Consider the following 20975-nt stretch of genomic DNA (forward strand, 5'->3'; position numbering starts at 1 on the left):
AAGTCCAATCCCGTCACGACGAACGCTTTTGTTTTCCGTCTCTACAGAACAGAAACAAGACTGAGAAAGAAGGGGAAGAGAAAGCAAAGAAAACCCGATTTCCCAGCATTCTCGTGCCCCCACGACGGACGAGTCGAGTAGATCCGCCAGCGAGTAAGACACACCTTCACCTAGAGTCAAAGCTTCAGAGTAGTATTGTCACTGCCCTTTATGCACGTACTTACTGACCGATTTTGTGTGTGTGTGTGTGTGAGCAGTAGGTCGTGCTATGGACCTGAACAAGCAGAGGCCGCAGAAGCAGCTCTCCCAGCCGACCATGGGCGTGTCGGAGCCCGTGGACAGCAGCCGTCTGCGCGGAAGCCAGTCCAGCGACGGCTCGGATCTCACGCAGAGCCCGGCCTTCGCCAGCATCCCTCCCAACACCTCCCCGTGCAGCCCCGCGTCAGATCCCTCCGGCAGGGACTCAGAATCTGGTGAGCGCTAACGCCCAGAGCCGTCCCTGAGTCACTGCCGTCCCCCATTAACACGCTTCAGTTTCGATTTGTTACGTTTGCATTTAGAAATTAAGACTAGTACAGGGTTACATTTTTTTTTATCATGAACCAGATTTAACAGTAATCCCTGTATTAGAAACCATACTGGTATTACTTTCTTATCATCAGGGTTCATTCCTTCGCACTGATCCACAGGCTGTTTGAATAAGAGACGTGACTCGGCGTGGAGTGTAATTCTATTATCTCTGGTCCGCAGGGATGAGTCCCGTGTCTGCGCTGTCTAAGCTGGCGGAGAGTTCCGGAGACGTGCTAGACGGCGTATACTCCCCTAACTCCCAGTCCGACTTCAGTCCGTACAGTCTGGACCAGCTGGATGAAGAGAGAGTGAGCGAGAGGTAACAGCTGGAGATGGAGTCTTCCAGAGATGGTGCTAAAACGCTAGTTTAATGTTTGCGTCAGTTTGACCAGCGAGGCATTATGGGCTCTACAGCTATGTCCGCAGTCGCTTCTGCACATTCACTTTGTAGCATTACACATGCTTGTTTTTAAGATCAGTTGCCAATCGATGATTATGGTTAATTGATGATCCACTGGAGCATATTTATTTAGAAGTTACATTGTAATTACCCATTAGTTACTATTAAAACGTCTGAACTTCTACATATAGTAGACACTACATCAGGGGTCTCAAACTCCGGTCCTGGAGGGCCAGGGTCCTGCTGTTTTTCTTGTATATCAACTAAATAGAATCTCTGATTGGCTGAAGAGTATCCACACTTGTTTTCAAGGTGAAAGTCAACAGGTAACTAAGAGGTGAAAACAAAAATCAGCAGGACCCCAGCCCTCCAGGACCGGAGTTTGAGACCCCTGCACTACATCAAATACGAATGTGCTCTAGTCGATTGTTGTAACTGAACAGAATGTCTGTGCTTAGGCTCAGAGTGTGGAGACAGTAAAAAAAAAGATCTGTGCTTTTTTTACAGAATCCTCGATGTAGGAACACCGAAGATGATGAGAAGGTCAATATAATCTTTTGGAATCTTCATCCTGTATTTCCTGTTTAAATTGTTCCTGTAAATTTCCTTACAGCGCTCAAACATTCTGTCTTTTTCTCTCTCTCTCTCTCTCTCTCTGTCTTTGTCAGGTTGGAGAGCTCTAGCTGTACGGAGGTACAGAGTGAAGACGACCAAGGCAGCGACATTTACTCTGATCTTCTCCCCAAAACTGGCAGCAGCTTGTGGGGCGTGAGGTTCTCGCAGGCCTGACTCCTCACGAGATCAAGAGGCAGGAAGTCATCAATGGTAATGCCCTGTCCCACATCCCAGCAACTCAGATGGTTTCTCTGTTTAAATGATTAGATATGGGCTCATTACCTAATTTGACAAACTGTAGGCAAGTGTTTTTAAGTTGTGCATTAAACTGTTTGACAAACTTATAGGCGAGTGTTTCCAGGTTGTGTATTGAATTCTTGTTTTCATCAGAATTATAATTATAGTAATTATAGTATTTATAGTGCCTTAACTCAGTGATGTTGTAGTACCTTATAGTACCTTAACTCAGTGATGTTGGGAATAACCTAACCTCAGGAGTGAACTGTGTGATTAGATTTTTTTAACTGAAAATTCTTCTCTTCAGAGCTTTTCTACACTGAGCGTGCTCACGTGCGCATGCTCAGAGTCCTGGATAATGTGTTCTATCAAAAACTGACAAAAGACAACATACTGCCCCCTGCTGACATCAAAAGCCTCTTCGCCAACCTGGATGAAATCCTTCAGTTACATGGTACCTGATTTAAGCACATGTTGTTTTCTTATTGTAAATACACATGCTCTCAGTTCTCTTTAGCCTTTCAGTCTGTATTCTCATCCACGCTCTGTTTGGATTTCAGTTACAATATGTGAGCAGATGACAGCAATTCGCAAAAAGAACGAGACATCGGTTATTGACCAAATAGGAGATGATTTACTCGCATGGGTAAGTGCACATGTTGAAAGAAATTTCAGCCCAAAAAAAAAAAACATTTTGGAATGCTCTGGCTAAAATAATGCTATCAAAGCCCAATAGGTTTCTGTTAACTTTGGAACATGTTGCTTTATAACGTCTGTAAATAGTTTTTTTTTTTTTGTTGTTTTTTAACATTGTGAAAAGCTATCTGATACTTTCCGTCATGGTGTGCTGGAAAAGCAATGGGTGTTGTAACACATCAGTGATAAACTAGTGTACCACCCAGCTGTTTGGCCATTATTTGATGGCACTGCGAGACGGGGACACATTCCAACCCCCCCCCCCGGGTCGGTACAGCCTATGTCACACCCCCCTTGCGTTGCCACAGAAAACTGACCTGGATCTGCCTGCCTTGTTTTTCCAGTTCAGTGGTGGCGAAGAAGAGAAGATCAAACTGGCAGTGGGGACATTCTGCAGCAACCAACCCTTTGCTCTGGAACTCATCAAGAGCAAGCAGAAAAAGGACCAGCGCTTTACCTCATTCATACAGGTGAGCCAGGGGAGGGCAGACACAAACATCCATCTTCAGGTGTCCCCACAGAGGCATTTATCCGGTGAAGAGCTGTGAGGCGGAGCTTGTGTTAGGGTGGACTGTGGAGCAGTCTCCACGGCGGGGTGTTCTCGTACGAGGGACTCGGTCAGCCAAATCATGAATATATGAACATCAATGTACTTTCTATTCCTATGAATACATTTTCATTAAAAACATTGTGTAGTGGCTCTAATCGTCCTACATCCAAACACGCAGAGAGTGGCTTTTTTTTTTTTTTTTTTTCCAGTTGATGCATGTTTATTTACCGTATCTGCTGCGAGAGCTTTTTGGCTATTACTCCAAAATGGATTCGCGCGCACACTTTTTTTTTTTTTTTTAATTGTTTTTTTTTGTTTGTTTTTTTTTGTTTTTTTTAAGTGAAGAGGCACTCTGTATATTTTGTTATTGAAATGTTGATCGTAGCCAATTTGGGAAACATTCAAGCGTTTTCAGTGGTTTATCTTGCTGATTGAATGAGCTGTTGTAAGTTCTGGAAGATTGCACTTCTCCTTGAGTCAAGGACAAAAAAACAAGAACTTTCTGGTTTATTATGCCTCATTGTCAGACTCATCAGTGAGAAGAGACATTAGAAAACAGCTGTTTAAGGACCTTCTCTTCCTCTAATGGGTCTTATTGTCCTCATTGTGCCGTTTGGCCATCTCTGTCGGTGGCGCCTGCAGGAGGCGGAGAGTAATCGCCTGTGTCGCAGGCTTCAGTTGAAGGACATCATTCCCGCCGAGATGCAGAGGCTCACCAAGTACCCGCTGCTCCTGGAAAACATTGCCAAGTACACAGGTAGGCAGTTCTGACCCTCCTTCCCTCCCCTTGTACACACACACACACACACACATACACGTTCTCACTCCACACCTCCATCCTCTTACTCATTCTCAATTACTCTCACACTCGCTCCTTCTTACTCACTCGCTTATTCATTCTCACTAACTCATTCACTTGCTTTAATTCACCCCCCCCCCCTCCATCTCTCTCTCTCTCTCTCTCTCTTAATCACTCAATCACGCACACACTCATGTTCACTCACTCATGCACAATCTCTGGACGGGAGAGTGGGTCGTGATGCGGCGTGATGCCTTTGTAGCAGCGTGAGCGATGATGATGCCCTTCTCTCCAGCCCTGCTCTAACTGTGTGCGCCCTGGTGACTGGGAGCAGAGGAAGGGCTGCCAGAGGACTTGGCCATTTAAAGAGCCTGCCAGGGCGCCGTACTCAGACACAAACCCATACCCCTGTTCTTTCCCTCCATCGCATACAAAATGAAGGCTTTTTTTTAGGGAAGAAGCACTGGCCGCTCTCCAGGCATTAGAGAATTACAGCTGTCCCGGAGGCTAAATGGAGATTATTATTTCAGACATTTTAGTCAAGGGGATAATGCACCTCGGAAAAAAAAAAAGCTGCCCATAACTAAGTTTCATTTCTCTCCCATCCCTTGGCATCCTCAGAGAAACTCTGTAAATTAAAAAAAGGATAATTCTCAATTAAGAGCAGGCCAAGTGGCCGATGACTCAGTCCCAACCTGTGAATGGGCCGACTTGTCAATGCACGGAGGAGGCGCAACTCGGGCCAAGTGGGCATTTTTTTTTTTTCTTTTTTTTAATAGACGGCACACTCAGTTCTCAGTCTGCCTGTTTATCTCCTCACTCCTCACAGATGACGGCAAGGAAAAAGAGAAAGTCAGAAGGGCGGGGGAACGCTGTCGAAAGATCCTCAACCACGTCAACCAGGCGGTAAAGGAATCAGAGAATAAACAGGTAAACACTCCAGGCCTGATAAAGCTGCCAGTCCTTTTGACATCCACCGCTGTATGTTGGCACACACACACACACACACACACACACACACACGTGCGCGCGCATATATTCACAGCAGTAGGCTTTCTAAAAGAGCAGATCTAGTGAAAAAATCAGATTTGTCAAAGGTTATAATGGTCGACGGAGCAGCTTATCTGTGTTTGCGCGATCTGTCTTCTTTAATATTCTTGGCTATACTCCACATTGAATGAGAAAACATTTTCACTACAGAAAAAGCCATTCACACTCTACAAGCAAAGCTCGGTGGATCTTGTCTTTTCAGTCACACGCCGTTGACTTGAACATTTCGTAAAACTAAAACGAGATCCTTTTTACAGCAAAGCCAGGATCAAATATCGGTTGTCTTCAACATGAATGTAAAACTGTTGAACAAACACTGAATATTTTTTTTTAAGTGGGCCTGTCCTTTATCATAAGTCCATCTTTGTTTCTTGGAGAAGATTCAGAAATGGCACCGTTAAATCTTTCTTAATTACATTTCTTTGTATTTTCCAGAGACTGGAGGACTACCAGAGACGGCTGGATCTCTCTTCGCTGAAGCAGAGCGAAAATCCCATGATCTCAGAGTTAAAGGTGAGGTTGGGCTGCCGGTAATTCCAAGCTTGTGTTGGTCTGTCTGCGTTTTTCCTGTCTGTCATTAACTAGACTCTTTCTGTCTATATAGAATCTTGATCTGACCAAAAAGAAGATGGTCCATGAAGGGCCACTGTCCTGGAAGGTGAACAAAGACAAAACTATTGGTATGTTTCAAGTCTGATTCATAGGAGCATTTTGACTATATTTGTGTGGAGACAGTTGTACACGCTCCTTTTTGCTATACTGATGATGTGTGAGCAAAAATGTATTGCACTGTTTCTCATGGAGCCATGTGCGTTGCCTTGTGTGTTTGTGTGTATGTGTATGTGTGTGTGTGTGTGTGTGTGTGTGTGTGTGTGTTAATGCCCTGTGTTGTATGTATCAGAGCTGTACACATTGCTGCTGGAGGACATCTTGGTGCTGCTGCAGAAACAGGATGAGCGTCTGATCCTTAAATGTCACAGTAAGAATCTGGCCGGCTCCGCAGACACCAAGCACATCTTCAGCCCCATCATCAAACTCAGCACCGTACTGGTGCGCTCAGTGGCTACAGGTGAGGCTTAGACGCACGCGCACACACACACACACACACCTGCACAATCACCACAAAACCTTAGAAATATATAGAAATACACATTTATAATGGTGACATGAGTTACATTCTTGTCTGCTTCCCAACCAGACAACAGGTCTTTCTTCGTGCTGTCCATGTCAGAAAACGGAGCGCAGATCTATGAGCTGATGGCTCAGACAGTGTCTGAGCAGAGAATGTGAGTGTTGCCTCTGGCCTTTAGTTCCTCCACTTACACTGTCTAAGAAAGAGCCCCCATCACCTTGGCAAAGCTTCTCTCAATCCGTCTGTCTGTCTCTCTCTCTCTCTCTCTCTCTCTGTTTTCTTCTCATCCTCTCTGTTTACCAGGTGGCAGAGGCGAATCACCGAGAGAGCCGACGCCATGAAAGTCAAACCCCACAGTGTCATACCTTTACCTCAGCCAGAGTCAGTGCAGCATCTTCTTCAGTTACACTCAACTCCGTTTGAATGCTGCTGTTTGCGGTGAGACTAAAACAACTTTTTCTCCGTTTGCTTTAGTGAGGAGAGAGAAGGTGTGGAGATCACCGGATCTGGAGGCTCCAAAATCACCAAAGGCTCCGACCGTACCTCCTCCGGAAGCATCCAGTCCTCCGGTAATTGACTCCGCGACCCCCGTGTTTCTGAATGAAGCTCACCTTCTACGTGAAGGACTCTTCTTACTCATTTTCATGGCCTCAGACACAAACAGCGGTGTCCTTTTCCACAGGTGGTCTACAGAGCCCTCTCTCAGAAGAGGGACTCCGACCCGAGGAAGACAGGCAGGGCCAGGAGGAAGGCTACCTCGACTGTGACGTTCAAGACAGCGGGAGCGGGGACCCCGGCCCCTTCCTTTCGAAAGCTGACGAAGCCTTGAAAACCCGTAAGTGAGGGGAGAGCCCAGTGGCCGCACGACCGCGTAAAAACGCAAACGAAAAACGACGGGTCGTTCGGACAGCTTGGGCTCCGCGTTAGACTTGCCGGAGCTGAGGTTCGCCTGCTGTGCCTTTTATTGGGTCGTCCTCTGTAACTCGGCAGGGCTGGGTTCCCAGATATGAAAAATATTAGTTATAGTAAAATGGAAATCTGCGGCCGAGGCAGCAGTTCAAACGTTCTGGAAAGGGGGCGACGGGAGGGTGAAGAACACACAAACATGCAAACAAAATTGAAAATATTCCAAGGATTACTCAATAAACGACACGGCTGCTGGGCTAATCCACCCACCCATTGTGCTGATTGTGTCCTATAAACCGACACCCTGGGTTATTTTAGCCTGGCAACACAAAGGATAAAGCACTGGGTCAGAACCGGTGCCCAAGCTCACTGGGTGAAATTAACCCAGCGCTATGATGAATTGTTTTTATGACCCAAATTGGGATGTTTTCAAGTCTACATTTTTAGTGTGTAATTTCACACAGTACTGCTCCATCCCCTGTTGATCACTTCTCACAATGCACATTTTTTTTTTCCCTCTCTCACTCCTGGGGGGGGTAGAAAAGAGAGAGCTCTGTTCTCAGCCTTCGGCTAAACTAGTCATGCTTTGGATCAGGAGAAGCACTGACTTCTTTAGACATAGCTGAAAATGTTATTCAAATGTTTAAAAAAAAAAAAAAAAAGAAAAATCAATGTTCACCTAGCAAATGTGAAGTCGAGCTTCAGCTCTGAGTCTGACCTGACTGTGAGACAGCAGTTACTGTATTTTCAGTATTTTTAATGTTTATTGTGATACATGATGGTTATGGAGATTTTTATTGCGCGTTTTTGCTATAATGGGTCCTCTCTCTCTCTCTCTCTGTCTGTCTCTCTCTCTCTCTCTCTGTCTGTCTCTCTCTCTCTCGCGCGCTTACACACACACGCACACATGTAGTGGCAGCACTGAAGCAGGTACTGGTGACTCAGCTGATGGCTCAGGATGACGGAGAGCGAACGAGTCGTTCGGCAGGGGGTCGCCTCCTCAGGACCACGTCTCTGCGTACCCCCGTAGAGAGCAGCTCAGGACGGAACCCTGCCCCCAGAGACGCCCAGGCGCAGGACCTGACCTCAGGAGACACCGGATTCTTCGAGGGCCCGGAGGACTACGGTGAGGGTCACGGTAATGCACGCCAAGCTGCGACGGCTCTGTCTCCACGTCACCATGGAGACGCTCCGGGGCTGAACGCACGTGTGTCTCTCGCAGCAGGTTACCTGGTGCTGGAAGGCTTCACCGGTTCAGGGGAGAGCAGCACAGACGACGACCTGCAGGTCGGGGGAAAGGAGCTGGGACTGACTCGGGGCTGTGCCGCAGACTCAGGCATCAGCCTCAAATTCTCCTCACCTTCCTCAGGAAGCACCTCCCGCCTCAGCCGAGAGGTCCTGTCCCACCTGCGCACCCTGCAGGCCAACCTCACCTATCTGAAGGTATATACACACATATTTACCCATACATTCAACCGCAGCAGGGGTTTTAAAATACCTTTAACCCACAGCAAAGTTCGTTTAAATCAGAGTTTCACCAAACGTAACATATCTTTACTGTTTGAAAATGGTCTTTCAGGACGTGGAGACAAAGTATCGCGATCTACAACACCAAATTCAAGCGACACAGGCGACGGGCGACACAGAGGAGAGCAGAGGTATTGTGTCGTCTCAGACTGCTCAGTCTCTTATCAGACATCACACAAAACTCAAAATCATTTCCTTTACTTTTGCAACAACGACGTCCACAGGAAGCCATTTAGCATTTCTTTTACATTCACAGTAAAAAAAAAACGAACAAAGCGAAGAAAAAAAAAAAACCCATATCCGATAATCATTTCATCTCTTTCCCCCCTTCAGATAAAAAATAGTATCGGAGGTGCTCTTGTGAAAGGGAGGATATCGTCGCGAGGGGGCCTGTCCTTGCCCCCCCCCCCCGTCTCTTTCCTCACCGTGCTCTGTCACAGCCTGGCCTCCTCACAGCTGAACCCTTCCACAGAGAGAGAGAGAGGGAGAGAGAGAAAAGTAAAGAGGAGCATGACTCTAATGAGGCCTCTCCTCTCTCTATCAGCACAAGGCAATCAGGGAAGATGGACTGTCCCCCACCCTGGCCCTACCTGCCCCTGTAGCATGTCCATACCCAAAAGAGACTTATGGCTGCCCAGTCCTACCTTTTCCAGCTATTCTAGCTATAAGAAAGAGAACTATGCAAAACTGTACAAAGGTGTGTGTTATTAGGATATATATTAATCACAAAAAGATGAGGGGGGGGGGGTGGGGGAGGAAATAAAAAAAAAAATAATGTACTAATTTTTTTTTTTATCCCAAGATGTATTTATTTTATTTTTTTCCTTTTTAGTGTTTCTCATGTTTCCTTGCATGCTTTTCTTTTTTTTTTTTTCGCCGTTCGGCCTCATAGACTGCTCCAGCTGCACCTCTGTTTAGCGGAATGGCTTGAGTGCACCAGGGTTTAGAACATATATTAGCACATGTTTAGAGTCCTTACAGTGAAGTGGCGGTCGTTTCGCTCATCCAGCAAAGCGAGAGTTGAGTTCCAATCCTCACTGCACTGCATTTCTACAGCTGTCTAATGTTTTGCACAGATGCCAATGCCTCCTGGGTTTACCCTGAGACAAGCCAAAAGAAAACCAGTACGGCGGTCGTAAAAAACACTCCTGATTTGAACGTGTAACTGATTATGTCAAAGACAATGACCAAGTTGGAAAGTGATGCAGAACCTGGAAATAAAACTGCAATTATGCATCTCTGAAACCAAACATAGTCTCTTTGTTTGCCCTCTGTTATTTGTGCAAAGAAACACTGAGAGCAGAAGTAATCATGATCCTGTGGTCACTGTCTTAAGTTACTGCATTGTGAGTTTTACATTACTGTAATCCGTAAAAGTGATTACCATTTTTTATTAGTCCTGCAAGCTAAAAGGAGAGGGTTTGAAATACCACAGGTTGCTCTCAGGTGAAGTTTTTGCATCATGCGAATAGTTCTTAGATTGGCCATTAGGGGGCAGGTTTTTACCATTTTGATTGCATACAACTCACTCTTGAGAGCAGCAATGACATCAGTGTTTTGGGTTCAGCGGTCAGGCGAGGTGTCCTGTCAGATATTCCCTGGTTTCTGATACCAAAGGGTCATCCTAACCCAAATAACTCCCCCAGCCACACATTAGGCAGGTCGCTGATGAAGCTTACAAGCAGTAATACTAAAACTTTTTTTTTAATAATTAATTTGGTTGTATTATACTGCTTCATAATTTTAACTGTACTGGAAAACATTGTCTACTCTACCTCCTTCCCTGTCTCTGTGGCTCTCCGGGGACAAAGTCGGTTATGGTAACCTCTCCACCACCCTGTCCTGTGTGACTCATTGTTCCTCTTCACCCCAAGACAAGCTGCAATTAAGTGGAAACCAACAGAAAGGGGGAGGATAATTGATTGTCCAACTCCCCGTGTGCTCCTGTCAATTATCTAATTGAACCTCCGAAAGGGAAGAAGACAGCAGCGTCACATATCTCGCGGCGGGTCACCTAGGCTGAGTTGTGACCAATATGTGCATCTCTAAGTGCACGACCATTAATGTGTGCTGTGGAAATCGATTCCGAGCTCCTGAGGACGCTCTTGTCAAGGTATGTCCAAAAGTTTTGCGTCACAAACTGAGCGCAGCCTATTCGTATTCCTTCCCGAAAATCAAATGCAATCATTTTCTGCCGCCGCCTCTGTTGCACTGGGCGTTGAAGAGGAATGATTCTTGGTTTCTTCGAGATAGAAAGAAAATCTGTCTTCTTGCTACTGCGGCTGATGCAAGGGATTATTGCAAACCTCGAGTCATGGAGCGTTGCTTTTTAAAGGAAGCTGTCATGCATTTGTGTACTTTTACTTCATAAACTACTTTTAATTAGCACCCAATTTGCACTTGTAATCTACGAGACTGTTTGGATGTTTTAACTGTCGCTTGTTACACTTTCTTTGTCTCTCTCTTTTTCTTCTCAGATATTGAAGGAGAAAGATGTTGAACTTCTTATTCGACTTGATGCGAGTTAGATGAACAGCCGCTGATTGAAATGTGTGAATGGCTTGTAGTGTCTGAGTGGCACGCGTTATTAAGCTGGCGCAGTAGTTCTGTTTTTCTTCAGCTCTTCATTCACTCCCTGATAATAGCTACAACAATAATAGCGGGCTGTAACTTCGCACTTACGTTACATCCTCCAATATAACCTTAAATGAGGGACATAAATAGGTGTTTTGTGCATTTTCAAAAACTGGATGGAAAAAGCTTTTTTCTCAGAACTCAGTCTTAGTAGTCTACTTCAACTGAGTAAACTCTGAATGCTGCTCATGCAAATATTACAAAACCATCCATTTTTCAAAAAAAATTGGGGCTGAGGGGGTTAACATGCTGGAATTAATATCTTCAGTACCAATGAGGAAAAGAGTTCTTCCTTGTAAAACAGACCCTGAGGTGATGATTCTAGGCATCTGCATCTATCAATAGAATAATTCATTCATTTAGGGTTACCTACAGGGTGAAAGACTGGAGTGAGCTCACAGTTTCTGTGTTACTGCTTTTTGAATGCAACCAGTTAACATCTGGCTGTTTGTAATGAATCATTGAGGCTGTTGACTTGCCTAAATGGAACGTTACCCTTTGGCATTTACTCTAGCTAGAGCCACTCTCAGCAGCATTTGATTACACAGATAATCAACCATTGAGAACTAGGAGAAATTAAGATAGAAAATGAAACTAGCTCAAAAAAAGGTATCCGTCCACAGTAGAGACATTATTGAGATTTCCTGTTGCAATCTCAGGGTTCAGGTTCTACAAAACTAAATTGGGCTTGCCTGACGTGTTTGCTTCAGGAATAGTCGTCAGGTGGGGAGTCTTGACATTTCGGTAGGAGATCTGTAATTCACATAATGATGCATGTATGCGGCAATCACTGACACAAGCTAACGTCATTTGAATGTACATATAAGCTGATGTGTTTGGAGTTTTTAATATATGTGTGCCATAACCAAGCAAATTATAGTTAAAAATGTCAAGTTTTCAAGTTTATTTTAAAAACCATCAGAATTGTTTTGCTTCATTAAGTACGGTAGTTTCTGGTTAGTTTGACAGCAGGGTATGCACATCAGCATAACTGCAGTTCACACTGGGTCAGATTGATTTGCAAGATATGCTCTACTTACCACACATGTACACACACACACACACACACACACACGTATGCAGGTTGAAATAATTACTGCAAAATCTGTAACATGACTTTTGCTGACCAAATTGCTGTGTTTACATCAGTTTTAAAAGATGACCACAGGTCAAAGGCTTTTCTACATGCATTCCATACTGTTTGATGATCAGTGAGGGGGAAAAAGCCAACTATCTCCAGCTCTGTCTCCCATGGATGAATTCCCCATCAAATTTCAATAGCCACCCATTTTCTGCAAAGTGGCAATGACATTGATGTTCTTATTGAACTGCTGAGGAGAGAGGGGCTTTGTAGAGCTGAGCCTTGGTCTCATTATCACTCAGAGCTGTGCAGAGCCGCCGTTACCTCATCCAAAGTTGGCCGACTTGCTGTGATCTCCACTCCGCTGTGTGAAAGGAAAGGCTCTAGGATGAGGTGACCTCCAGCTAAGACGTGGCATGTTCTGACACTGGGCCAGTGTTAAAAAATCAATGACACTTCCTGTTGGTCTGCCTCAGCGCAGTGGTAATTACAGAGGAGAGGGCATTGGCGAGGTGTGTATGTTCAGAGTGTAATTAAGCAGCCGGACATGGTAAGGAGTCATCTGCTCTGAAAGCGAACCCCGACTTTGATGGGATGCATTAACACGCTCCCAGGAGCCCTATGGATGTTTTTTTTTTTTTTCCCTCTGTCTGAAGTGTTTGGAAATCTTCTACAGGGCTGGAAATCAACTGCAAAGTGCTGAAATGCCTTTTTTTCCCTATCCATTATCTTTATCAAGTGTGTGTGTGTTGTTGTGTGTGTGTGTTCAACATCCTTATTCATTGTGACTTAGCTAATTCTTGGTCAGACCTTTTCCCTTGGACATGGAGGAGCGGTTGCAGTGGTGGTTTAAGATAAACTGCTATCAGTAACACTGCGCCCATTTGGTTAGACATGATCAGGAGTGAATGAGAGAGCATAGTGGAAATGTATGCAGGTTTGAAAGCCATTCATTTTGGTCACCACTAAGGTCAGGTGATTTAATCCACCTGAAGCACTGTCACACAGCGGTAATCAATACTCTTCTAATGCTAATGTCACCACCAGGCTAGAATCCTCATAAGGAAAAGCAGAGTAGCATCACCTGACTAGAATTAAAATTCATTCTTTTCTGTTTATCTTTAACCTCTGAAGGCTGAACACTAATGCAGTCATTTAAATCAGCTCAGTTGGCGTTCAGTTTAACACACCCAACAGCCTCTTGGCCTGTGAAGAAGAAGCTACCAATTCGCTATTACAGATTCTTCTCTGTAGGTTGCGAAAAAGGTAGGTTAGCTTCTTCTCACATCTCTGAAAAGTCCACCGTGTCTTGTACAGACTGTTATTTTGTCAAGGATGGAGATGCCATTGAATCTTTATATCATTCTCAACACAATACCGTGGCTGAGAAAGCAAATAGATTTTCTATGACTAAAAGAACGTCGTCTTGAAGTTATAGTGTGCTAACTGCTGCAAATGTTCTGTTCTCATCATACAACTGACCCGCTCCATGCTGACATGCACATGTCATTTATTGGATTTAGGCTTTATCATAGGCAGGTCACACAGCCTTGTATTCTTTGAGTGCTTCATATCCTGTGCTTTTGAGATGTCTTGTTTAGCTAAGTAATGGCTGATCTGGAATGTGGTCTCATCTTAGCCTCTTTTAAGAAGGAACAAATTGATAGCTCTGTCTCCCAGTGTTTAGATGCAGTTGTCTGATTGCAAATGCTCTCGACGGGAATTCAATCCCCTTGAGAGGAAAAGTGCCTGTTTACTGCGTTTAGCTTCCAAATAAAGCCGCTGGTTTGACTGACATACCCGGTAGATGGTTAGACCTTGAGTTAAAACAAAGCATTCTGTACTAAGCTTTGATGCTAAGGGACAGTTAAATTACAGGTATTGGATCAGGTATTTAAATATTATTTTGATTCTCTCTGACCTTTGGTCATGTGGTTTTGCAGTGCTACCGTGAAGAGAAGGACACATCGTTGGCACTTGTTGTCAAAGCAGTCACTCCACACCTGTGTGAAATCACAGCTGCTATTACAATTACTGTGGTACCAATGAAAACATGTTGTCAGTTTGGTCAACTGTTGACAATTGTTGTTGATTCTCACCCAAATTGTACACAGAGCTCAACTAGACTCAGCAGTTGTATTTAGAGATATTTCAGATAAGTTACTCTATCTAGATGTGTAATTGTCTGAAGTGGTGTCAAGCATGATTTGTGAATAAGAGCTAAGATTGTTACAATATCATGGAGTCTTCAAAACGCTTGAATCTTTTCCTGTGCCTGACTACTGGTAGAGTGCCAGCACCATTAGCCAGGTGTCTGTCTGCAGGAGAACAAATTCTAAAGTCTTCGCCAATGCAAAAGCAACAGCAAAAAGCTAGTGAATTCTGGACCCCAGAGAGGCATGTGCGGCCTGATTCATGCCTAATGAATATTTACTTGCTCGTTCCTAGCCAGGACTGCTAAGGTTCAGCGGAATAGTTGGAGGTATTGAACCAGCAGTGATGGAGTGTTGTAAATCACTCTCTCAACATGGCCTGACAGGCTAGACTCTGTGCTTTGTTCTTTGTGTGTGTGTGTGTGTGTGTGTGTGTGTGTGTGTGTACGTGTGTGTGTGTGTGTGGCTGTAGCATGTCAAGGGAATGTAACAGAAGGAGGCCTGCTTGTCCTGGAGAGCGAGAGACAGAGAGAGAGAGAGAGAGAGAGAGAGAGAGCCATTCTAAGCTTGTGCTCCTTCAGGTATTTTCACCGAACCACACATTAGTTACTGACAATCCACAGAGGCTATGCAGTCAGTCAGCTATGCTGCACACAGCATTACAGCACATCAGCCATGCTCTCACACGTTTCCCCAGCCAGGATCTTCTCTGCTAATCAATGAGAGCAGTGTTCAGTGGTGAGGACTGGTGGTAAACACACTCACCACACTATCAAAAAACCACACAAGCTATTTGACTGTTCTAATCTAAAAAAGAAAAAAAAAGACTTTTTTTTTTAAATGCATTACTGTAAGCCATTCACATTGAGTATCTTGGCAGTTGTTTTTTCAAAAGACTATTAGTCTAAATATGTCTTCTCTTTGAAACTGTTTGAAAGGTGTTATTAATTACTGAAACATGGCAAACCTTATTTTTATTTATTTGTTCTGTTTTCTTTTGCAATGAAATCCAGCTATTAACTCAGGCATGGGTTTCAGAAGTGCTGGTAATTACCAAAGTAAAGGCAACACCAACATAAAGGGGTTTAATATTTCAGCACCAGCTGCTGAAGGAGCGTCGGTGCATTTTAGCATGGATTTTAGAGATGTCTGGGTGTATTCTAAAGGGACCAATTCTTCCAGAAAAAAAAAGAATTTCTTCTTCTATCATTTGGTGTTTTCTTCATGATTCGCCAGAAAATCACTGCAGAATCTCCAGTAAGTTTTCAGTTCCATTGAGATTTGTTGACTGGGATGGCCTTGGCATATGGTTTACTGCATTTTTATGCTCATTGAACCATTCAGTGGCCACTGGTGCATTGTGAATGGGAGCCCTGTCATCCTAGAAGAGATCTCTTCTATTAGAATAGAAGTAATCCACCATAAAATGATCATCGCTCAGAATGACTCTGTATTTACTGGTGTTTACCTTACATTTGAAGGGGTTGAGTGGACTTAATCTATGCCAAGAGAATGCAACCCCCCCCCCGCTATAAAAGAAACACACACTTGAACCTCTCACCATAGGAAACAAGCCCTTTGGCATGTAGGTTCCCTTTGATATTCACCACGCATACACATGTCAGTTTGAGGAGAACAGGGTGACTGATGACTCATCTGACCAAATGTCTTTTCTCCTGCTCAGTGGCCAACTCGCTTATGTTCTTTGTGTATATTTGCAAACATTCATTTTTAATTGTAATAAAGGGTTTATGCCCTGGAGCTCTGTCATAATATCTTTCTCTGTGAAGCTCTCAACAGTCTGTTCCTAATGAAACTGTCTGCTCACTGGCCTAGCCATCTGCAGTCAACTGATCCAGAGTTTCTCATCCATTATGTCCTGCATTTTCATTCAGTGCACAGGCATCAAATTCAAGGACTGTGTGTGTTTTCATCCACAGTTGACCCTAGTTAGTTATGTCTTTCCTTCAGTCTTTCATGCCAGCCTTATCATAGCCACTGTTTCTTGTCAAACATCGTCAGTCATTGCCACCAACAGTCCTGCACAACATGCCTCAACAAGTAGCCTTCTTTCATAGTCACGGAGATCTCTTTTCTAACCATGAGCAAAAGTCATGGCTGATTGAGCCTGCCCAGCATTGGGCCTAATCATGAAGGGATTATAATTACTTAATTATCTCAGTGACCACACTGTATAATTTCCTTTTGAAACCCTCATTAATTCAAGTGTTTCCTTTGTTTTGGCAGTTACATGTTTGTCACCTTCCTTGTTCCAAGAATGTGACTGAAATTTGGATTAAGTGCATTGTCAACACCCTGTTCCTGAATATATTTGAATGTTGCATTTCATCCGAATACACGGTTTCTTTGCCAACACCTTAAATCAATATCTTGCATCAGTCTGCCCACCTACTGTTTATTAATGTGTCGCCTATGGTGCGCTGGTTTGCACTTTATATTTAAAATTATTCAGTGGCAATGAAGTGCACCTACTTTGGGTCTTGTCATCAGATTGCAGGCACACTTGCACGCAAACACACGCGCACACACACACCACACATGCACACACACAGACAGTTTGATGCTCCCACAATGTGACAACCAATCTACCAGCAAATAATTTCCTTGGCCAGAGGGACCCTGAGTGAGTCTATATATCAAAGCGTTGTAAAAACTCTGAAGCAAAGTCTGTCTGCAGTCTGCTCTCAGCATTTTGGTGTTTCTTGATTAATGAAATTTCGCTTTGACCTCACCATGGTCTAAAGAATCTGTATGTCCAATAAGAGCTATGTTTCATAAATAACACGAGGTTCCATTCATCATTGCTATACCAGTTATACTAAATTTCTATAACCGATCAGTTTGAATGGAAATCTTCTAGCAACACACAAGTAGATGAAATTCCATCACTATGAGTTTTCTACATGTGGTTTTGAGTCCAGTGAGACAGTGGGACCAAGAAAGAAGCACTTAGAAATGACAACAAAATGTTCATAATTCTATCACGGAATACTATTACACCAACATTTGTATTATGAAAATGACCTGTTTTGCCAGTACACAGTGAGGGGAATCGCTGAATAACACTTCGCAGAGGTGAGCTTCACACATTAAAGAAACATAGTTTAATCCCCTGGCATGGACTGCTCACAGGTCTTGGTGGTTGACATTCTGTGTGGGGGAATGTTGAAATAATAAGATGACATCCAATTTAAGTATTTTGTGTTTGTCCTTTAGGCAATATTTGACATTAATAGGGACTTCATCAAATGAAATGTTGTCAAATTGCATTTTTGATCTTACCTCATTACTCCCTATTATGCACATGGAGGATGGATGATAAATTGGCAGCTTGCACAACCATGCACAAAAACATCTTATAAACAGAAATTGTACTGTGAGTCACGAAGCCACTGTATTTTACTGTAGGGCAGAAGTTTTTCTTCTATTACCAATTCTATACCACTCACATAATCATACGAAGGAAAGCCCTCGGTAATTAATTACTTTGATGCTGCATAGATATTGTCTCACATAAATCAAGTGCACTGAACTTTGGGAATTGGGGGAAAAATTACACTGGCTCATCCATAATTGTGATTTTTGTACAGTACCATTGTCAGTTTGATTTCTTGTCTGTCTTGTTAACATTGTCCGATTTGAATAGTTCTGAGTGAAGTGGTCTGCTGAGAGAATGCCTTCTTAGTAGACCACTGGACATCACTCATAGGTAGTCAGTATCTTTGGGAGGCAGGTGAATGTGGGTGTAGGCATATGTGTATCAAACTATTGTGGTAGCAAGCAGTGTGTGTGTGTGTGTGTGTGTGTAAGGAAAAGGTCATGGAGCTTGACATCAACTCCTCTTATTATCCAGCAGTGCAAATTGACTCTTTGGAACCAAATGTCAGGAAGACACAGATAAGCTCTGGCTAAGATGTTCACAGCCTAAGGGAAAACTCACCTGCAACCACACTATTAGCAGTGATTTGTCAAACTCATGAACTTCAAAACAACTAAATGCTAACCAGCCACATGTATGTATATACATATGTGTGTCCATGTGCATGTGTGTAGTGCACATTGCCCACTGTGATGAATCTTTAATAGGGACCTGTTTAGCCTAAATTAGAGCCTTATATTCCATAGAGATTTGCCCTCTCTAAGCAATACTGCAGCCTGGCTGATTTGTTGGCTACTCTGCAATGGTGCTGACACATTATCTATTGAACACCTGCAGTTCTCATTGACTATACAAGGTTTAGAAAATGCATTAAAATTTAAACACACAGTGAGCCTCAGAGTCTATGTGAGGAACGGATGCAAGCTCCCATTAATAACTGTCTGCCTAAACTTGTAAAGCTTACAGGTCTTCCAGGCTTGCTTTTATGGTCATATCTGCTCATCTGCTTTGGTTGTGTCTCTGTGTGTGTGTGTGTGTGTGTGTGTGTTTGTGTATTCATGTGTAATTTAAATTTGGCAGACACCACTTCTACCCAGTTTTCTTGTTCTCTTAAAAAACAGAAGGCTTTACCAAGGACATTACTACTGTGTATTCTCAGCTCTTTTCATAACACTGAAAAAAGTCATTCACCCCTGATATCATCATATTTTATCAAAGAAGTGACAAGCTACATATAACACTAAGCAGCCCTGACTGAGAAGTTTTGGTGAAAAGTCCCATCAAAGGTAAGGTATCTAAGAAATGGTATCTAAAAGGACTGGTATGAGGAAAACAATTCATACATGGAAGAGAAACATTATTGAATTTATCATGTTCCTGAGGAAATTTGTCCATGAAGGCCTCATTTTGGATTCTGACACTGATCAATTTGAGCACTAACTGATTAGTAGCCATGGGGAGAAGGGATTGTATAGAATCCTACAGTATTACTGATGGAGGTAGGACATGTGTTAATAGATTATATATAATTATAAAAATTGCAATGGACATTTATCATGATTAATAAACAATTATTCAGGTGGACTGTAGGTTATGGTATACCTTTGTAATAAATGATAAGCAGATTCCAATCACAAATTTTTCCTCGTATTGTTTTCCCTTGTTGATCATTTATTACGTGTTGCATAAGTATGAAATGTGGCATCCTCCTGCCGCCATGTCCTTGTGTCAAGCACCTTCCCCTTGCACAATCCAACACGTACACTATAAAAACGACACGTTTCAGAAAATGGCCTTGAAAAACTTCTACGGCAACCTCACCTGCCTTTGACATCAGGCTAACGTGCACTGATTAGGGGACAAAAGGAAAATGGGCTATTTGCAGTATACATTAACGCTATAAAACTGTAAGGGTTCTGTTTTTCAAACAAATGATGAAAAACGTGCACTTGCAAATGTCCAGAATTGTTTATGCACCTGTGAATGCTTTCTACAGCTGAACCACTCAAGTAAGTGTAGGATCGGCCAAAGCTTCCTTCGTTTCGGAACACGGAATGTAGCCGTAGCTTTTAAAGACTGACTTTGTGTAGTTTTACATGCTTACTTGGTCTGAGCGTGTAAAACAGAAGTCGTAATCTCGTCGGTTCACGTGTGATGCGCCTGTTTCGAAACGAAGAGATTACATCTCATGTTTAGACCAATACACAGAAGCGGGCTGTTCTTTCAGCACCGTCACTGAAGCTGTAGCAGGCTTTCCAACAGCGGAACGACGGAGAAAGGAGCTCTCTCTTCGTGTCTGATTACATGCGTAGATTTTCGTGGTAACCTACTTGATCGACTTGTAGTTAAAAAGGAAGAAAAAAGAAAAAAGATAAGTGGCTATCAATTTTAAGACTTTGTATGACCATATTACCTCTCAGCAGTGCAGTGGCAGGATTAATTCGACTGTTTCTAACTGTTGGGATGCGGATTTTTCACAAGATAGCGCGCCTATTGCCCACATTGGTGGCATCACACGGATATCCCCCAAAATTATCGTTTACTTAGTGGTCTTCGTAAGTACTTTTTATCCCCGTGTTTTGGTTTATTTTTTTTTCCAACATATTTATTCATCACCCACAGTACATTGGGCACGAGGAAACGGTGGAGATTTGTCATAACTGAGCAGTTGCTTCTTAGTGTTCGCCTCTACATTACTAACAGAAATATATTTCCATCTCAGAAGAAATATTACATAAAGAAACAGTGAAAAAAGAGACATACAGGAAAACGGAGTAAGGACCGGCGAACACTGGCGATACAAAGCCAGGTAAGGCGACTCTCTCCATTGCTTTAGACACAGTTATACAGTGCATATAGCTCTACTTTATGGAAAATACACGTTACGTATTATAAGCTGCTACATTCGTCCATTTGTGTAATGTGCTGGAAAATGATACGGTTCATCGAAACCAACCTTTATTGACATTATCAACTTGATATTTAGGAATAAGGAACGCACCGAAAGGATCATCAAGTATACTTATATATGGCTCTTTTGAAAAATATATATCCGTGATGCGCCACTGTATAACCTTTCCGTTCAGTCACTTTCCAGTGTATAAATAAGTTTAATGTAAAAAGTCCGTTACTTTACGTTTTATTTTTTCTGTTTCTTTTTAACGTAAGTGTCCGCAACACTTGATACGGCAGTACATGATTTGCATGACAATTAGGCTAGTCCCT

General features: G+C 43.2%; 1 protein-coding gene across 1 annotated transcript in view; it reads left to right on the top strand.

Annotated features, from left to right (window-relative positions):
- arhgef12a (Rho guanine nucleotide exchange factor (GEF) 12a) overlaps positions 1–20975 on the top strand; it is a 45985-nt gene that overhangs the window by 20217 nt on the left and 4793 nt on the right. Inside the window, 21 exon segments of the mRNA XM_030778103.1 lie at positions 48–153; positions 258–473; positions 751–889; positions 1478–1513; positions 1639–1706; positions 1709–1795; positions 2130–2276; positions 2383–2468; positions 2863–2988; positions 3711–3825; positions 4697–4797; positions 5353–5430; positions 5522–5597; positions 5819–5986; positions 6116–6203; positions 6353–6430; positions 6524–6618; positions 6732–6884; positions 7869–8081; positions 8181–8398; positions 8535–8613. Coding sequence (XP_030633963.1) covers positions 48–153; positions 258–473; positions 751–889; positions 1478–1513; positions 1639–1706; positions 1709–1795; positions 2130–2276; positions 2383–2468; positions 2863–2988; positions 3711–3825; positions 4697–4797; positions 5353–5430; positions 5522–5597; positions 5819–5986; positions 6116–6203; positions 6353–6430; positions 6524–6618; positions 6732–6884; positions 7869–8081; positions 8181–8398; positions 8535–8613 — 2473 coding nt within the window.

This window comes from Chanos chanos, chromosome 6 (genome assembly GCF_902362185.1).
Source record: "Chanos chanos chromosome 6, fChaCha1.1, whole genome shotgun sequence".
Taxonomy (NCBI): Eukaryota; Metazoa; Chordata; class Actinopteri; order Gonorynchiformes; family Chanidae; genus Chanos; species Chanos chanos.